This window comes from Beta vulgaris, chromosome 1, assembly GCF_026745355.1.
Source record: "Beta vulgaris subsp. vulgaris cultivar EL10 chromosome 1, EL10.2, whole genome shotgun sequence".
In the NCBI taxonomy this organism is placed as follows: Eukaryota; Viridiplantae; Streptophyta; class Magnoliopsida; order Caryophyllales; family Amaranthaceae; genus Beta; species Beta vulgaris.
Window position 1 is genome coordinate 56,360,998 of NC_079202.1, and position 18,637 is coordinate 56,379,634.

General features: G+C 33.8%; 1 protein-coding gene across 2 annotated transcripts; it reads right to left on the reverse strand.

The window, feature by feature from the left end:
- Positions 1-3,088: 3,088 nt before the first annotated feature.
- Positions 3,089-9,336, reverse strand: LOC104889517 (bifunctional nuclease 1). 2 transcript variants are annotated; one of them, XM_019248587.3, is made up of 12 exons: positions 8,884-9,336; positions 7,858-8,173; positions 6,804-6,974; positions 6,655-6,704; positions 6,493-6,549; positions 6,317-6,382; positions 6,145-6,219; positions 5,257-5,372; positions 4,436-4,527; positions 3,714-3,769; positions 3,520-3,558; positions 3,089-3,446 (listed from the first exon to the last, which is right to left on the reverse strand). In XM_019248587.3, exons 2-10 carry the CDS (start codon positions 8,156-8,158, stop codon positions 3,717-3,719), a joined length of 981 nt encoding a protein of 326 aa, XP_019104132.1. In that variant the 5' UTR covers positions 8,159-8,173; positions 8,884-9,336; the 3' UTR covers positions 3,089-3,446; positions 3,520-3,558; positions 3,714-3,716. The 2 variants fall into 2 exon arrangements, with proteins under 2 accessions (XP_019104132.1, XP_010673061.1); XM_010674759.4 differs by lacking the exon at positions 3,520-3,558 and having other exon boundaries at positions 8,884-9,333.
- Positions 9,337-18,637: the final 9,301 nt, after the last annotated feature.

Genomic DNA, 18,637 nt, shown 5'->3' on the forward strand with positions numbered 1-18,637 from the left:
ATATTATCCGAAAGATTACTAGTGTGTTACAACTAAAATAAAATAGAGGAAGTACTGAATTAATGCTAATAGTGCATATATATATTAATTAAATGGAAATTTTCCTCAAGTATTCCTGAGGTTTGACGTAATTCTGAAATTATCTCTCATATTTGGAAATTCCTCATATATTCCTGAATTTTGTGTTCGGGCTCAAAATACCCTTATCATACACCGAAATTCTTATGCATTAATTTCCTAAGGTATCCTTGAACCTTAAATTTTGAACTTCAAAATTCAACAAGATTATTTTGAGAATTAAGTCAAACCTCAAGGGTACCTCGGGAAATTTCCCAAAAACTTAATATGAATCATGTGTACTTTAGTTTATTGTGCACCCGATCCCATCTCACATAAGTTGTAATGATTACAACTCTCAGTTTTTGTCGCGTTTAATCTTCCATCTTTCTTCTCCCTCCCGTGATAACTTCTCTCTCCTCTGATAACTCTTCTAACTTTGTTCTCTTATGACTTCTGCATTTTCTCTCTCATAAGTTTTTCATCTTATCTCTCATAACTTCTTCATTTTCTATCTGTTCAAGTTTCTACTATGTCTTTCAGTTTTTTCGTTCATTTTTGTTTAATTTTGAAATAATATAGTGTATTTTGAAATGATATAGTGTATTTTGACATGATAGTGTTTTGCTGAGTTTTTTGGCGTGTGTTTTGCATGATATAGTGTATTTGAAAATGATATAGTGTGTTTTGACGTTTTTTTTTGACATGATAGTGTTGAATGATATAGTGTATTTTGAAATAATATAGTGTGTTTTGACATGATATAGTGTATTTTGAAATAATACAATATTTTGCTGTGTTTCTTTTTTTTTTGGCATGATAGTGTTGCATGATATAGTGTATATGGACATGATATAGTGTGTTTTGATATGATATAGTGTATGCTTTGAATAATTGTTTTTGTATAATTGAAGAGGGAGGAAATCGTAGATTTTGAAAAGTGGGAGTGTGTAGTTTGTAGTGGGTCACGTGCCTGAGCCTGGTGCATTGTATTTTTAATGTGAACCAGGTCCATTCAAGTCGGATTGTATATTTGATAACATTTTATGTAATTTCAGAAATTTCAAGATTATTAAGGGGTCGTTTCTTCAAATATATGGAATAGAAAAGAAATATGCAGATAAATAAAGAAGGGGAATGGTAACAAAAATAATGTCTACTTTTATCATGTGTTTGGTTCAAATCATGGAATGAAAAGATGATGAAATCATTAGCACAAAGTAATGATTTTTGTTACTTAAAAAGGGGAGGGAAAGATAACAAAATTGAAAAAATCCATTACCATCAAGTAACGGTAATGGATTGATAAAAATTGAACCAAACAAGAAGACATAACATTGGTAATTGACTCCCTTTTTTGAAACCCAAGAATAAATAAAACCAAACATGCCCTTAAGGAATTGCTTAGAAAAACACTTTTTTTTTTTTATTTGGTAATTAACCAAGTCCAAACAGGCTCATCCCTCATGAGTAAGAAGGGGATCCTAACCTATAAAAAAACTTACAGAAACTGGAAACTTAAGATTTATACCCAAAAGCAAATACCTCAAATATGGAGATGATGATAGTCGAACTCCCGTCCATAAGGTTGGGAGGTGGGAGCTTCAACCATTGGGCTCCCACGTGATTCTCTACAAAAAAAAAACACATTGACATAACAATATTGAATGTAAATTTACTGTTTAAAATAAATGGAGTTGAATAGTTTTTCAGAATTGATAGAAAAGGATAAAAGACTCTTTCTAGTGTGACCTAAAGTACAATATGTGCATGACAATTGTTTAGCAAGACTACCATTAATTCATCATGCCAATTACCTAAATTGCGATTGACATTGATGCGTGTATATAAAACTAGTATTATATACCAAAGGGAAAGTATTAGTATTTGATTGGCAACATGATCTTCAAGAATGAGAATGACAACAATATTTAATTAGTCATCGTAATTACCTCTTGTACGCAAATAATATATATGTCAAAACTTTACACAACAATGACTTTTATTTTTATTTTTACTCGATTTGGTTATATACAATGACTCTCCTACCACCTAATTAAAAGAAGAAGTCCATCAAATATAGTATACAAAGTGATTGATGCTCTAGAGATATTCCAGAATCTTTATTTATCTTCCTTGTGCTTCGTATTATGATGTCCTATTCATAAAATTCAACCCCCTCTTGTCAAGTTGCCATACAATTATAATTATAATAATCATTTTGCATAACCTGTCTATTATATACTCCTAAAGTGTTCTTTTTAACACATAATCGATCAAGTGCATCTATAGGAAAAAGAAAAAACACGTTAATCTTTTGGTTCTATATATAGGAAAATGCAAATTGGTAAATCATTTATTCCACTTAGTAACATATAGCTCTAGTCAACTTGTGTAATAACAGTAGCAATGGAGGGAGACTGTAATAACATATAGCTCTAACGGTCACTGGATTCGTCTGTTGCGAGTTCATAATCTCGTTGTTACCTGGTTGCCACGCTCGTGAAATCAGCTCTCTATTCCTACTCCTTTCATCACGATTTTGGCGATCGTCATCCACCAGAAGAAGCGTCATCTACCAGATCGAGCACTTTTATTCTAGTTTACGTTATTTATGTTTTTGTAGTTGTTGTGTAAGAGCGAGTCCAGCTCAATTTAATTCTTTATGTTCATTTGATTATTTTTAGCATTAGGTTTATACTTTCGATTTTCATTCATGCACAATTTCTCCGATGTAAAAAAAACGATCTTAATTAATGTAGATATCGGCTAATCTAGGAGAGTAATATTTTGTTGCTAATAATATATGAAACTTGATATCAAATCTCGTCTACATTACTTTAATGCATAGAATACACCAAATGCTAAGAAAATGAGTATTTCTTAATTCATAGAAGACTTGAATCTGAAGTCTATGTAGAAATGCACTTTCACAAAATAATAAAAGCATTATGTAGGGACAAAATGAGTATGTAGATGGACTATGAACAAAGATGGGGACTCAAAAAGATGGAAGAAAAAGACTCTGCAATTCACAAGTGATCACCGGCACCAGTGATCACACCAAATCAACAATACTAAGATTTAAGCCAATACAACATCCAACTTAACATTGCACAATGCTTAAAATTGTCGGTGTTCGAACCACAGCCTAAAGGCAAGGCATTACCATTCACTACTCACTAGCACAAACTTGCAGGCCGAAACATAGCGGCAAGTTCCATTTTCATTAGAGTAAAAAACAGTTCATCTATATACTACTTATTCACAAATATAGTTACAACATGAAACAAAGAAAGCTAGAAAAAGAGTTCCACTTGAGAAACCAGCAATCATCCTCAGCTTCCATAAATTTATGTACAATGTACAATATTAGCTTCCTGCAAGAACTGATGCCAAATACAAGTGAGAAAGAAAACATCAAGTTAATATTTGCTTGAAGAGGAACTTATGTTGACTTACATATTCAGAATTCCTCCATCTTGATTTATTTGCCACAAACTTTTTGCACAAATTTTAGCAAAGTGAAAAATTAGAGAGAAATAAGTGATTGGGTGTGTGTGGGGCCCAACTATAGAGGAAAAGTAACCAAATAAAAGGTTTGTGGCAAATAAATTAGACGGAGAGAGTAGCTAAAAATAAATCGAGGTATATACCTGTTAAGCCCAGTTCCTTTTAGATCGAAATTGGGTGAGTTTGTCCCGCCATTGAGCTGGTACAGAGCATATAACCATGGTGAGTTAAGTAATACAATCTTCATATTAGAAGATAGAAGAGAATCAAGCAAAATCTAGCCTTATAAGTAAGAAATGGAAGCTTATACTAAATTTCTTTAAGTCATATAGCTCGAATCAAAGTTCGTTCAAGAGCTAAGGTACAGCCACCTGCTAGGGTGTGGAAATTGATCATTTGCACAAGGCCACTTCCTTTGGGGGGGGGGGGGGAACTAATATCTATGTTGCTTGGAGATGTGTACAAACATGGGAATTTAAGATATAATTCCCATTACTTGAACGTAGAATATGTGTTTGTGTATTTGAGACGTGTTGGTATCTGAGTTTTGGACACTACAGTTGCCACTAAAATGATAAGCTCGATTACTTTTTGGCAAAAAACAACCTCTTTTCTAACTAAATTATGGGTTATGTATATGTATTTTAAAAGTGTGATCCATTTCATAGGGGTCTTTTTTTTCCAGTGAAGGTATAAGACCCCCATAATATACAAAATTTAAACGAACCTGTTAAGTTATAATGAAATATGAAGCATGCTGAGCTCTAGTAGCCTTCAAGAGCATAAAGAAACTTCAACTAATACAGAAACAAAAAGTAATCATACTCCCTTTGTCACAAAAAAAAAAAAAAAAAAGTAATCATACCTGCATCTTGATAGCGCTCTTCATAAGCAGCACTAAGCATGTTGCGCAGCAGGTTAAATTCTGTTGTCTCTATACATGGCTTACCATTAGGCCTGGACCAAAGCCGGGAGAATTACTATTAGCTTCACTTTTCACATAATGGATCACGTCACAAGTAATATAAACCATATTTCCAGTTTAAGACATTAACTATCTAGTTAGAAAGCGACTTTTACAGACAGCACAAACCTCGCAGTAGAGAACATTGAGCAGAACAAACAACTGTTTGCTTAAATACCTCAATACAGCATGGAAATCAATAATCAGAAGTAAAAAATGTGTAATCAGTTAAATGTTTCCTTGTAGCACCTCCATATTCTTCTTCCATTCTTCTTCTAAGCTAGATATCACTCAATATCAGTAAAAAAACTATAAAGCAGCAAAAAGTAGAGAAGGAATGTACAATTCAGTGATTCACAAACATAACCAGATTCTTCTTGTTTCAACCTTTATTATGAGATAATACAAAACAACTAAATGCACCAAGTCCGGGTACTTCAGAATGGCAACACAAAAATTTGGTAGATTGAATAATAACTGTTCTAGTTCTTGTCCTGTTTGAACTGTAATTATGATAAAATTAGTCAGTATTCTTCATGTCAAATGTTTCAAATAGGAAAATTTTTGCAGTAGACTACATTCAGGACTAATATGATGTCTTTTTCCATGAGATATCCACTTTCCGAAGCAAAGTAGAACTTTTGTCACTTCCTCATGAAAAAAGGCGAGGTATAGCTAATATGAGTCAACAAATGGGGGAAAAAAATAGAACCGAAACCTACCGATCCAGTTCTGTAAATAACAAGTCTGAAGCAGGGCCCACAATTGTTGCCTTTACAGATTCAACAACCTTCATTCCATCACTATGAGCCAAGCTCCTGTTTACTTGTATAGGCACCTGGGTAGATACACACAACTCATAAGCTTCTTACACTTGCAACGACAGGTACAATTTGTCTCATGTAAAAAGCTGCTACACATTCTTGGCCATGGAGATCTTAGTATTGAGAGACCATTGATGCAACAATAATAACCCTTTTCCTTTTAGTATATTTTCCCTTTATGGTTCATCTACTAAGAACACTTTGAAGTAGAAATGTGTACAAGGAGGAAGTCGATTTGCAAGCGGTTATATGTAGAAAGATCTAGGAACTCTTGAATATGGAGTGCTTTCTATCAAAATCAAACCACAACAGTTTGTGGAGCATATGCACCAACTTTAGTAGATAGTTAATGTCAGACATGTAACAAAATTAACAAGCACATCAAAGGTGCATCAAATTTTCTCCTTGCCTGGAATGCTACTAAATTATTGTGCATTTTGTATGTAGCTTAACAGAGACAGTTTTACTCAAGGTCTCAAAATCTGAAGGCCAGTTAAGATATAAATATTATGCAAATTGCAACATACATTAAATATAGCATGTCAACTACCTAAAAACATAAAGATCCAAAATCTGAAACAGGAAGTTAATAATATTGCAAACTTGCTCTGAATCCAAGTAATTCAACAAGAGAATGCAGAATATACATTAGTTGGAAAGATTCCAAATTCAAAATCACCAAATAAATGTGTTTAATACTAAGAAGTAAACTTTTACGTATTGAGGCTGAATGAGGTATCATTACAAAGGTCTAGAAGGAGTGGCAGATTGGGATATATAACGTACCTTGCATCTTACAGCAATGTTAATTGCGTCTGAAGGTCGCAGGTCAAAGCTAATACATTCATCTTCATTATCTACCTGTAGCAGCCCAAAAAAAGTTGAGCAACTACTTCCATTATTCTCCACAAGGAAAACGTAAATAACAAGTAAATTGAAACAAACACAAAACACGTACCTTTGTAAGAAACATCTGCGCAAAATATGCTTCATGGACTCTCTTAGTCACACGGACAAGTTTGACCTGCAGAGATATATCGGAGCGAAATATGTTTCATGGGTTTTAAAAAAAAGAATTGCACTTTCCACCAAGAAGCAATGGGGGAGGGAAAATCTTTAATTTCACCCACTTACTGCATATCCCATCTTCTCAATCATCTCCTTCATAACTTGATACATGGTTGGCCTAGCCTGTACATTTCATTTGAACATCTATGATGAAAATTCAATAACTATGGACAGTAGGTGACTAGCTTTACAAACTAAATTGACTTGCAAGGAAGGATATGTACATACAATATGTACATTACGGATAGCAGCCATGAGTAACACACTGGGCATCTCCACTGCAAAAACATATGAACGATGACAGTCACCGAATTGTTTTGGGCACAGTTCAAGAAATGCATAGATTTGCTTGCAAATAAAGAGGTCAGTGTACATACAAACAATTATTGGAAGAAGAAGACCAGTTCCATCTTCCATCTTAAGCACAATGGCGGGATGTGGTGCATAATCTGGTAGATGGCCACCTTGAGGGCTGTTATGGATGCATTTTATGTACTTCCCATCTCTCATTTTAATTGTGAAACCATCTGAACCACTTTTCACCTCAACTACAATAAACCGATACAAAGATGCTGATTAATACTTGATAGTTTGCTCAAAATAATACATGAAAAAAAATCTAGGATCCACACTATGAGCCAGTATTATAACAGCCAGCACGTTATCTGACAAAGTATTAACACTGGATAGTGCTACTTCGCACTGAGGTATGCAAAGTTAACATTTTCTACAGATATGGAAGATTATATGGGTAAGCGGGTGCAACTTTAGTCCTAGTTGACATGCATATCCTCTGAAAATAAATGTCTACTAACCATCTCCCACCATATTCCAACACAAAATAAGGGCGACAAAAGAGACAGTGCAAGTAGACAGTATTGTTGATTTACACTTAGAAAACATGCTGACTCAGAGTGCTAGTGATTTCACATCAATACTTTTGTTTTGATAACAATTATTGAGGAAAAGGTAGGGGAAGAAAGGAGGGGGACGGGGAAGGAAAGGAATCGCAGGGAGGAGTGAGCTTACAAAATTCCTTCCAGACATTTTCAACAGTAGAAGGATTTGCTTTATTAAGAGAAGGCAAACAAATCCTTCAAATTCCCTTCCCTTCCCTTCCCTTCCCTTCCCTTCCCTTCCCTTCCCTTCCCTTCCTCCTCTCATGTTATATTTAAACAAGGGAAATGAATCCCTCCCTAATCTTCCAAATGCCTCTATCCAAACACACTCAAAAAGACATTAGGCACAATGCATTGTCTCACTTTATATTTTTTAAAGCTTAAATAGCCAGATATGCTATAGTTTCTATAGACATAGGAAACGCAAACACAGGTTAGCCAGCATTAAAAAACAAAATTATGAAATGAAATCCATTGTTGATCAAAACAATCTCATTTGATCTAATTTGATGGTAAATGGAGTACATCCTACCAGCTTCAGTAACACTCGAGTTGACATAATCCTCATCATTCTCCTTGAAATTCTCAGCTCTACTACCACTTCCATTGGAAGACGAACTGAAAGTGCAATGAACTAAACCAAGCCTTCGGATATTAGTTGGGCTAGCAAGCATGCCAGCATTAGAAACTCGTTGACGTACACTCTTATAACCCCAAAACGTACTTCTGAGCATGGCATTCTTCATCAAAGAGCTATTAGTTGGTACTTGATAAACACCGACCTGCTTTGCACGAATTGTGGGGCAAACGACTGGTCCATGTAATGACCCCATCTCCTACTTCAACTCCTACCACCATCACAATAATTTACATGAACAATGTTATAATAAGTTTACAAGAAACCCAAAAAGGATCATCAGGATATTCACCAACAATAACTGTTTCCTACTTGGGTCATGTTTAACTTATTACTTTCAGAAATAAATCAACTTAAAATAAGTTCAAATAAGTTCCGATAATGAGTTCTGAATTCTGATAAGTCCCAATAAGTTCATATAAGTCAAAATCACACTCTAAGCTTATGATCATAAGATAAGACATAGTTTAAATCTAGACAAGCAAATTCATCAATACCCAGAAAAGATTTTCCACTTGCAACTATTTCATACCCTCCCAAAAAAAATCTCACTTTCTTTCATTGCTCTAAAATTAAGTTTTTTTCACACTTTTTTCTAGCTAGTGATAACCTTCCTGGACCACAAAGCTAATTAACAACCTGATATAGAAAACACAGCCAAATAAAACAAACAATTCCCATCTTTTAGAACCCACAATATATTTCAAGCAACATGAAGTACAAATCAATCAATCAAAAATTTCCAGCCAAAAATAGATATATAGTAACAAAATGAAGTCTTTATTCATAACCCACAAAGCATAATAGTGTAAAATCATCTTAATCCATCTGTTTTTTTACATATACATATATATATAACAGTTAATTGATTTATAGTAAAGTACAAAATCAAGATAAGATGTTCAGATTCTGGAATCAAACCTGTAAAGATTATATATTTTTTGAAGGAATCAGGGAATTTTCCACCGATCAAAGAGACTGAGGTTCTACAGCTAAAGAGCTCAGAGATCAATTACCTGTAAGAAAAAGTATAACCCAATTTCCAAAATTTCTAAAAAAAATTACTTCTATATTATGTACATATATGCAAGTTAGATCATATAGTAAGTGATAAGAAATTGGGAAATTTTGATGGGACCAAATTTGAGGGATTTTTGGAGGAGAGAGAATGAATACTAATCGGATGAAAGTGGAGAAGTGGGGGTTCTTAAGAAAGGACCAACGGAAATGAATCAAGCAAAATAGATAAAATTGGATAAGAGATTCTTCTACTTTCAATTATTTATTTTGAGGATACATTACATGGAAGATATTTCTTTTTATAAAGTGGACAAATAAGGAGAATTATCTGTATTCAGATTTCAGAGAGATTTAATTTTGATGAATGACAGATGCATCCTCTGCATTTCATCAAAATGGCATACTCTCTTGACTTACTGGCTACTAGTGTGATTGGTATACTTTTCAGTTTTCACTCAACTTGCTATAAAAAATCTAGATTGTGAAAATGACTTTTATGAAAATGATTTTGGATATATAAATTGGAGATTACTCTATAAAGGGTTGGTTTGTCAATAAAATGTACTAATATTATGGATACTTTGTAAGTTAGGTACATTATATTTAGAAAAGTATACTAATATGTGTTAAAAAGGCAAAGGAAATTAGAGGTGCGTTCACTTCACCTGAATCAACATAAACTGAAATTATTTGAATCAAAAGGAACTGAACTGAATTGACTTATTCGACCTGATTAGTCGTGGTTCAACTTATTGGGCCTAATTGAATCTGATTGGAACTTATTGACATTATTGGAACTTATTAGACATGATTGGAACTTATTAGACCTTATTGAACTTGATTGGAATTTATTTGATCTTGTTTAACAAAAAAAATTGATGAGTAATAAATAAATATACCCCTAACATAAATACTATCTTTCAAAATTTATTATAACATAATAATCATTAAAAAAATTCCTTCAAAAAATTAGTAATTTTTAGTTATCTCTTATGATTAACATTTTAATAAAAAAAATGTTATTTAATTACTCCATCCGTTTCATTTTAATCTACACACTTACACTTTCCACATATGCCAATGCAAATTTTTGAAGACATATATCTTTAGTTTTGTATTTGTAAAAATTATAAAAAGTACATATTAATAAAATTCATGCTATGATGAATCTAACCAGATCTCACCTGACTATATTTTCATCCGCGTATAAATCACAAATGATGGTCAAGGTGAAATTTGTGAATAGTGTAAAATATCAAAGTGTAACAATTAAAATGAAACGGATGGAGTATATGCTTGCCTATACACAACTTTCACCAATAATATATCTAATAGTGTTATAATTATGATGCTTATTATTGTTAACCTATATGACCATGATTATAATATTTTTCAGTAATAACATAATCAGCCAATACTAATATGAGTAATAAAATAATAGATTATAATGCAAATATAATATTATATAATCATAACGGTATTTTAATTACAATTTTTAGTAATAACATATCAGTTAAACGTAATATAAATAATAAAATATTAGATAATATTACAAATATAATACTATATAATAATCATAGTGGTACTTTATTTATAATTTATTGATCATTGATTATTTGGACCTTATTGAAACTTATTGCACATGATTGGAACTTAGTGGACCTGATTGGAACGTATTGTCCAGAATCCTTATTGGATCCGATTGAAACTTATGTGAACTGAACTGAACTTATCTGAATTGAACTAATTGGACCTGAAAATTAGGGTGCATTATCTTCACCTTAATAAATTAAGTTTCAGGTGCAATCAGTTCAGTTTAGATAAGTTTCAATTAGGTCCAATCAGGACAATACGTACGTTCCAATTAGGTCGAATAAGTTTCAATCAGGTCTAGTAATCTCCAATAAGGTCCAAATATTCAATGATCAATAAATTTTAATTAAAGTACCACTATGATTGTTATATAGTATTATATTTGTAATATTGTCTATTATTTTATTATTCATATTAAGATTAACTGATATATTATTATTAAAGTACCGCTGTGATTATATAGTATTATATTTGCATTATTATCTATTATATTATCGATCATGTTACTATTGATTGATTATAGGAAAATTGGAATTTAATAATCCAACCTTTAACCGATCTTCTTAAAACAGTCCCACTTATAAGTTATTTTTGAATAACCCAACCTTTTGATGGTATCTTCTCAAAATGGTCCCAGGTGACTTGTACCTGAACATCAGGTAATTTTTACCCCTCCTCCTACTCATTTCTCTCTCTCCCCCTTCACCTCCTTGGTTCAGTTTGACCCCTCAGATCTCTTCCACCGGCCGCCGCGCTATCGACCATTTCCATCTTCATCGCCGCTTTTCTGTTTCTCCAGTCTCTCTCCTTCTCGAGATTCATCCGTCTTCGTCGGTCGTTCAATCACCTGCATCCTTCCACTCGACCCCGCACTAGCCACTAGGCTCCGGCCCAGCCACCAGGCTCCTACCCCATCTCTCTCTTTGTCGTCGCTTCTCTCTCTCCTCGAATTGCGTGTACGATCGTCATCAATAGTGGTGGTGTCGGGAAAGCTCAGGGAGAGGAGAGGGGTATAAAAGAGATGTAGGGAGAGAAAAGGGGAGGGATGTCGGGGTACGGGCAAAGGGAAGGGGGGGGGGGTGGGGGGGTAGGCTACCAGCGAAGGGTGGGGGATTACAGGGGGTTTATGTGGGGGTGGGGGTGGATTCAGGGTTTGCAGCAGGCTGGGTTAGGGGTGGGAACTAGGTGGGGGCTGGGGTGGGGGTGGATTTAGGATTTGCAGCGGGCTGGGGTGGGGGTGGGTTGCTGCGAACTAGGGTGCGGGTGGCAGTGGGGTGCAATGAATTAGGGTGGTGGGGTGGGTGGGTGGGGATGTAACGGCTTTGGGTGGGGTGGGGATGCAGCGGCTTTGGGTGGGGTGGGGATGCATCGGCTTTGGATGGGGAGGATGTAAGGGGGTGGGGTGGGGTGGGGTGGGGTGGGGTGGGTTGGGGTCGCAGGAGGTAGGGGTAAGGGGTGGGAGTAATGGTGACTAGGTGGTGGTGGTTGTGGAGGAGAAAGGTATAGGTGGAGAAAATGGAATGACCAACGAGAGTGTGACACGTGTTATAATTGACCTGTTATACAGGTTCCAACATGTCAAGGACCATTATGAGAAGATAGCACCAAAAGATTGGATCGTTCAAAAATAACTCATAAGTGGGACTGTTTTAAGAAGACCTCTTAAAGGTTGGATTATTAAAATCTAATTTTCCTTGATTATATTATTATTAAAATATTCTCCCTCCGTCCCATTATATAAGTCCCCTTTCCTTTTAAAGTGTCCCAAAATATAAGTCTTGTTTCTATTTTCAATCAATAATTATACCCAAAATACCCTCATGAAAATAATTTAACCCCCAAAAAGTTCTCATAATTTCAGCTTCCAATGCATCATTATTAATGATAAAATAGAATCTCATAACCTATTAAACTCCTCTACACATTAAACTATGCAATATTAATGTTAAGTTTTTATTTTTTGTTAAAAAGAAAAAAAACAATGTAAGTGTTTCTCAATAAAAATGAATCTTTTTATTTAAATAAAACAAGATTCTAGTTTACCTTAATTCCCGTGTAAAAACAGAATCAGGACTTATATTATGGGACGGAGGGAATATTATAATTATGGTCAAATAAGGTTATCAATAATAATATTCATAATTATAATATTTTGCAATTTGTCTTTAAATAACTAAATATAACATGTTTTCGCTACTAATAACAATGAAAGATGTAAATGTTATTAATTGATTTCCTACTAGTGCTTTATGAAATCAAAGCAACACTATTTTATATATTAATGGTGAAAATTGTGTATAGACAAATATATAAATAGTTTATTTTTTGCTAAAATGTTAATGATAAGAGATAACTAATAATTACTATTTTTTTGAAGGATAAATTTTAATGATTATTATGTCATAATAAATTTTGAAGGATAATATTTATGTTAGGGGGTAATATTTATGTTACTACTCATCAATTTTTTTTGTTAAATAAGGTCAAATAAGTTCCAATCAAGTTCAATAAGGTTTAATAAGTTCCAATCAGGTCTAATAAGTTTCAATCATGTCAATAAATTTCGATCAGGTCCCATAAATTTCAATAATCAAGTCCAATAAATTAAATTAGTCCAATCAGATCCAATAAACTCCGTTCAATTTTTAATCTAGGATAATTTAGATGAAAAGAACACATTTTTAATAAACTTAACAATAGGGGTGGAATCTTAATGCCGTATGGTCCCCGTTAGTTATGGATAACATCAGCAAAAGTAGATAAACATGGCCAAGAACATGGGGCTAGCTTTCTCAGATGATCATCAAAGCATATCAATCTTGCCCTATGGAAGTGGAGATTGGAGAGTTTATGTGCATCTACCCCATTAGGTCCTTCCTACGGTTATGTTGTTTGTTTTGGAAAATTTGTCAAAAGAAATTTCTTAAAGGTTTAATTTTGAAAAAAAAAAAAATCTTATAAAGTATTCTTTGTAAAAAAAAAAAACCCACAAACTTATATGAATCCTAAAAACCACACCGAAAAATGGTAATAGGTTTCATCTTGCAAGAAAAATTAAGTTTGTGGATTTTTTGCGCCAAAGAATGTTTTTATAGAGGTGAGTACATAATACTTTTATCATCTCAGCCTCTTATAATAAAAATATAGCAAACAATAATAGAGATACAAAAATTTTGTATTGTTGGATAATTTATTCTATGCATTATCGCCTTTTTTTTTTTACAAAAAGTTAACCAATGCATTAATTAAAAGGCGGAAGTACAACCTACCTTTAATACAACAAAACTTAGCTGAGCAGTGCTTGCTCTTACAGAACCATTACAAAAGCAAAGATAGCTTAAAAAATTAACTAGGATAGAGCTGCTTAATCTGGAGGTTTGAGTTGATAGATAACTATGTGGAACTCTTCTGCTAGTGGATGACGATCGCCAAACCCTCACGAAGGGAAAGGAATGGGAGGGTTAATCTCACAAGCGAAGCAACAAAGTAATATCAAGATTATGATCTCGCAACCGGGCCCGTCCCCTTGACCTTCTGTTACATGGGATTTTACAACTGGGCTACTTGGAAGAGTCATATTCCTGTGTGACTTAATACCATGTTGGAAGGGTATAACAGGTTTCTCCTTTGATGAGGAGCTCAAATGAGTTGACGCGCTATATATCCAATTGACAAATTGGTGAGCCACCTTTAAATATGATTTTTTTGAAGACAATGATTAATAAAATCATTACCAAGAATGATTGAAATCTAACTATTATTAGAGCTACTTAATCGGATTTTTTGAAGGCAATGTTTGTCAATTGCTAGAGATAATCTTTGTCTTCAAGTTTTTGGATATGGGTTTTGTGGTTGGTTAGGGTATGCATTGTAGGATCCACCTTATATAAAATTTCTATATTTTTTCTTTGGAAAATTCATAAGAGAGGGTCTAAATATTACCCATTCTCTTTTATAATCCCCAATTATGGATTATTCCTTGTAAGTCCCAAGTTTACCACTTTGTGATTTTTATAGGTCATGACTTAGGGTCTGTTCTCTTCGGCATAAAATAACTGAACTGAACTGAACTTATTGGAGCTGAACTGAACTGAACTGAACTTATTGGAGCTGAATTGAACTGAACTGAATTGAATTGAATTAATATTACTTAAATTGAATTAAATTGAATGTAATAAATATTAAATAATATTTTAAACAATAATAATATGAATATTAAATAATAATTATAATGATAAGTAATAATAATGAATAATAATAGTATTTTGGATATTTTTAAATGATAGTTATAAATAAATAATATTAATAATCATAAATTAATGATAATAATAATAATGATAATTAATAATAATAATTTGTATTAATATATTAATACTTGATGACGATATATAATAACAATAATATCTAAGAAGTAAATTAATATTATTATTTTAATAATTAGATTTAATAATATAAAGATATGTAGTAATAAAAATAATGATTGGGTTGGACCGCAAAAATTACATCATAAAACATCTTGACGCGATTTGATTGGTTTATGGGCTAAAAAAGTGGGTTTATTTGTGCTTTGACTTAAACCATGTTCCTCCTAATAATAATGAGTAAAGGTATAATAAACAAAATAATAATATTTAATAGTAATGATATATATTTAAATAATAATAATAATAATAATAATAATAATAATAATAATAATAATAAGAGTAATTAGTAAAATAAATTATACCAACATAATAATAATATTTAACAAAATGATTATAAAAGAATGGAGCTGAACTGAACTGAATTGAACTTATTGGAGCTGAATTGAACTGAACTTAACTTAACTTATTAGAGCTGAACTGAAAATAAACTGAGGAGAACAGACCCTTACTTATAATCGGTTTAAAAGGTAAGATTTTTAAATGTTGGTCCTAATTTATAGGTCTTTGTCACTTGTTGGAAGTGTTTGAAGATGGTAAACATTTAAAAATCTCACCTTCTAAACCGGTTATAAATAGCCCAGGACCTATGAAAATCATTAGATAGTAAACTTGAGATCGGCAGGAAATAATCTATAGCTGAGACTTATAAAAAAAAATGGATAATAGTTTGACCCTTTTTAATGAATTTTCCCTTTTTCTTTTCGTACGTACTTTTGGGGGGGGGGGGTTACTTTGATTAGTATTGTGCAATTTTTAATTATTGATTTAAATAACCAATGATAGCTGTTTAAGTGACTTGAAAGCAAAGTTGAACTATTCGGGTAATCTTCCAAGTGAGGTTGCTTATATTTACAATTAAACAGCTAATCATAAACGTTTAGCTTGTAAATGAAGTTGTTGCTGTATTACTACTGTTGTTGTTATTTTTCTACTTTCGTGTCTTTTCTTATAATTGCACACCATCTATATCGACTATAATGACCACTGTACTTCCATTCAATTCTCGTGAATCAGTTAGTAACTAGTATCTATCTTCTTCTTTTTCCATTTATATGGCCAAAATAATATTGGATCTTGATGTTTTCACACTTTGACTAACAACTTTGATTTTCAAAGAGAAAAAACCATACCAATTGGATCGGACATGGAAAGGAGTTAGAATAATTGAAGAATTACAAGGGGTTCTCAAGCACCAATCTCAAAATTTAAAAATGTCGGTTTGATGAAATAGGTTTTCTAGTTACTAAAATTGCTATTTGATCTTAAAAATCGGAATTTAGGATCAGATATAACAAAGTTGATGTGTCCTCTAGTATGAGTGTGAGTTGAGACATTTAAAACTATTACTTTCAAGTTTTTGCGAGTAATTACCCTTAATTTTAAAGGTAATTAACTTTGAATATGTTCACTTAAAAAAAAACTATTGAATATAAAAATCCGAAAAAGTTGCTAAAAAAACTTTTTACAAGTTCATTTTTGAGAAAAAAAACCTTCTAAAGCATTTTTTGTGAAAACAAACCAAAATCAAAATTTTTTTCCGAAAACAAACCAAAACCAAAATTATTTTTGCAAGATGAAACCTAGCCACCACTACCAGCAACCCCTAACCCTCCCTCCACCCCCTCAGGCGGCACCCCACCCCCCTTCGCCCCTACCCCCTCTTTGCCCCTACCCTATCTCCTCTCCATTCTTCCCTCTTTCACACCTCCCCCCTTTTCTCTCCCTTCGTCTACCCCAACCACTGCGTCCCCCAGAATTCTCCAATCGCTGCGCCCCCAGAACGCCCCAATTGCTGCGCCACCTAGACCCTCCCACTGCTGCTAGGCATGGCAAATGGGCGGGGCAGATGCGGATACCCCTAAATCCACACTCACCCCCACCTAAATTTTCCATACCCACCACTTGCCCGCCAACCATGGCGGGTACAAGTTTATATATCCACCTCCACCCACGTGGGTATAAGATTATACCCACATCCGCTCCACCACCCAAGTGGATATCCATTACCCACTTATACCCGCCCATCACCGAGGTGGATTTTCCACCCGTCCACCTGATTTATTTTTTATATGTAACCTATTATATAAATTAATTATTAGAAACACCCATTTCAAAGAAGAAAAAAAGTACACATTCTTTATCATACATAAAGTGCAGTAGTTCAACCTCAAGAACAGTTGAAAATTGTTCCAAATGACAATACAAAGTTCACAAAACACTAACAAACAAAACATAAAGTGTAGTATTCATATTACTTAATTTTATTTTTACAATTTTTTAGATTTATGAACATAATTCTTTTATTTTATAAAGGGGAAATAGTATATATTATACGGGGCGGATGGATATGGGGCGGGGCGGGCGGATTTGGGGCGGATGTGACCTCATATCCACCACCTACCCACTACCCATGGCGGATTTGACTTTTCATATCCATACCCACCCACTACCCACCAAAGTCATATCCATACCCGCCCCAACTAGGGCGGATGCGATGCGAAACCCGCCAAATTATACCCACCTGCCATCCCTAACTGTTGCGAGGGGGGAGGGAGGGAAGAAGGGATAGCAGAGAGGGTAGGGGCGAAGGGGGTTGGGGGGCTGTCGCCTGAGGGGGTGGAGGGAGGGCTTTGGGAATGATGGTGGGGGTGGGGTGGACTGCAGGTGGTGGGGGCTGGGCTAGGGGTGAAGAGGGGGATGCTGGGGTGGGGGGGGGGGTTGGGCGCAGGTGTTGGTAGTGGTGGCTAGAGGTGATCAATACCGGAAATTCTATGGTCAACTGGAAAATGATACTAGGTTTGTTTTTGAAAAAGATGCTTTATAAGGTTTTTTATCGCAAAAATAAACTCGTAAAAGTTTTTGTTTTTGGCAAAATTTCCGCTAATTAATAGTATTGTGATGGATTTTGATCCAAAAGATCTAATGATTATATGGGTCAACTGTTAAGGAGTCTTAAGCCCATTGGGCCAACTTTATTCAGGTCGTAGGGTCTTCAACAGTACGGGCTTTCTGATTTGGGTAGTGGCATGATGGATTTGGATAGCAGTATTCATCTGGGTGACTTCTATGTGTAACGGGAAGCAACGAAATTGGGCCCATGTGTAATCTAAGGGGTTGTGTTACTTGTGTTTGTGACTTCGTGTGTCTTCTATTTTTCTTATAACTCAATGCTTGTTTTTCTTGAATAACTTTTCCATGAGCCCTTATAATATATTCTTTCCGTACTTTTTTAGTTGCTATATTTGCAAATTCACATTTTCGAAATACAATTTCAAAGATTAATATATTAACTATGTATAAGAAAAAGCTTTATAAAATTATATATTTGAAAATTAAATATTGAGACAAATGAAATAAAACTCGACTTACGTACGTAGTACTTTATAATAGAAACTTTAGTAAGGAACAATCTTATAAAATACTTGTTTTTTTGTTTTTGTCTAAAATTATCCTATACCTTTTGTATCTTTTGTTGTTCCCACTTTAATTGTGTGCATTTGCCAATTCAATTCTTTAATCTTACATATTTTTCATTACATATTTAGTAAAAATTATAACGATCGAATATTAAATTTATCAAGTAGATTTATAAATAATGAAAGGATACAAATATACAAATTTGAGACAGGAAGCCAGCA

Excerpts from the sequence above, each read along its gene's own strand:
- LOC104889517 (XM_019248587.3), bottom strand. The coding sequence starts at position 8,158 with ATGGGGTCATTACATGGACCAGTCGTTTGCCCCACAATTCGTGCAAAG. Across the intron at positions 6,383-6,492 it reads TTGAGAAGATGGGATATGCA|GTCAAACTTGTCCGTGTGAC; the intron begins GTAAGTGGGTGA and ends ATATCTCTGCAG. Across the intron at positions 6,220-6,316 it reads CGCAGATGTTTCTTACAAAG|GTAGATAATGAAGATGAATG; the intron begins GTACGTGTTTTG and ends GGGCTGCTACAG.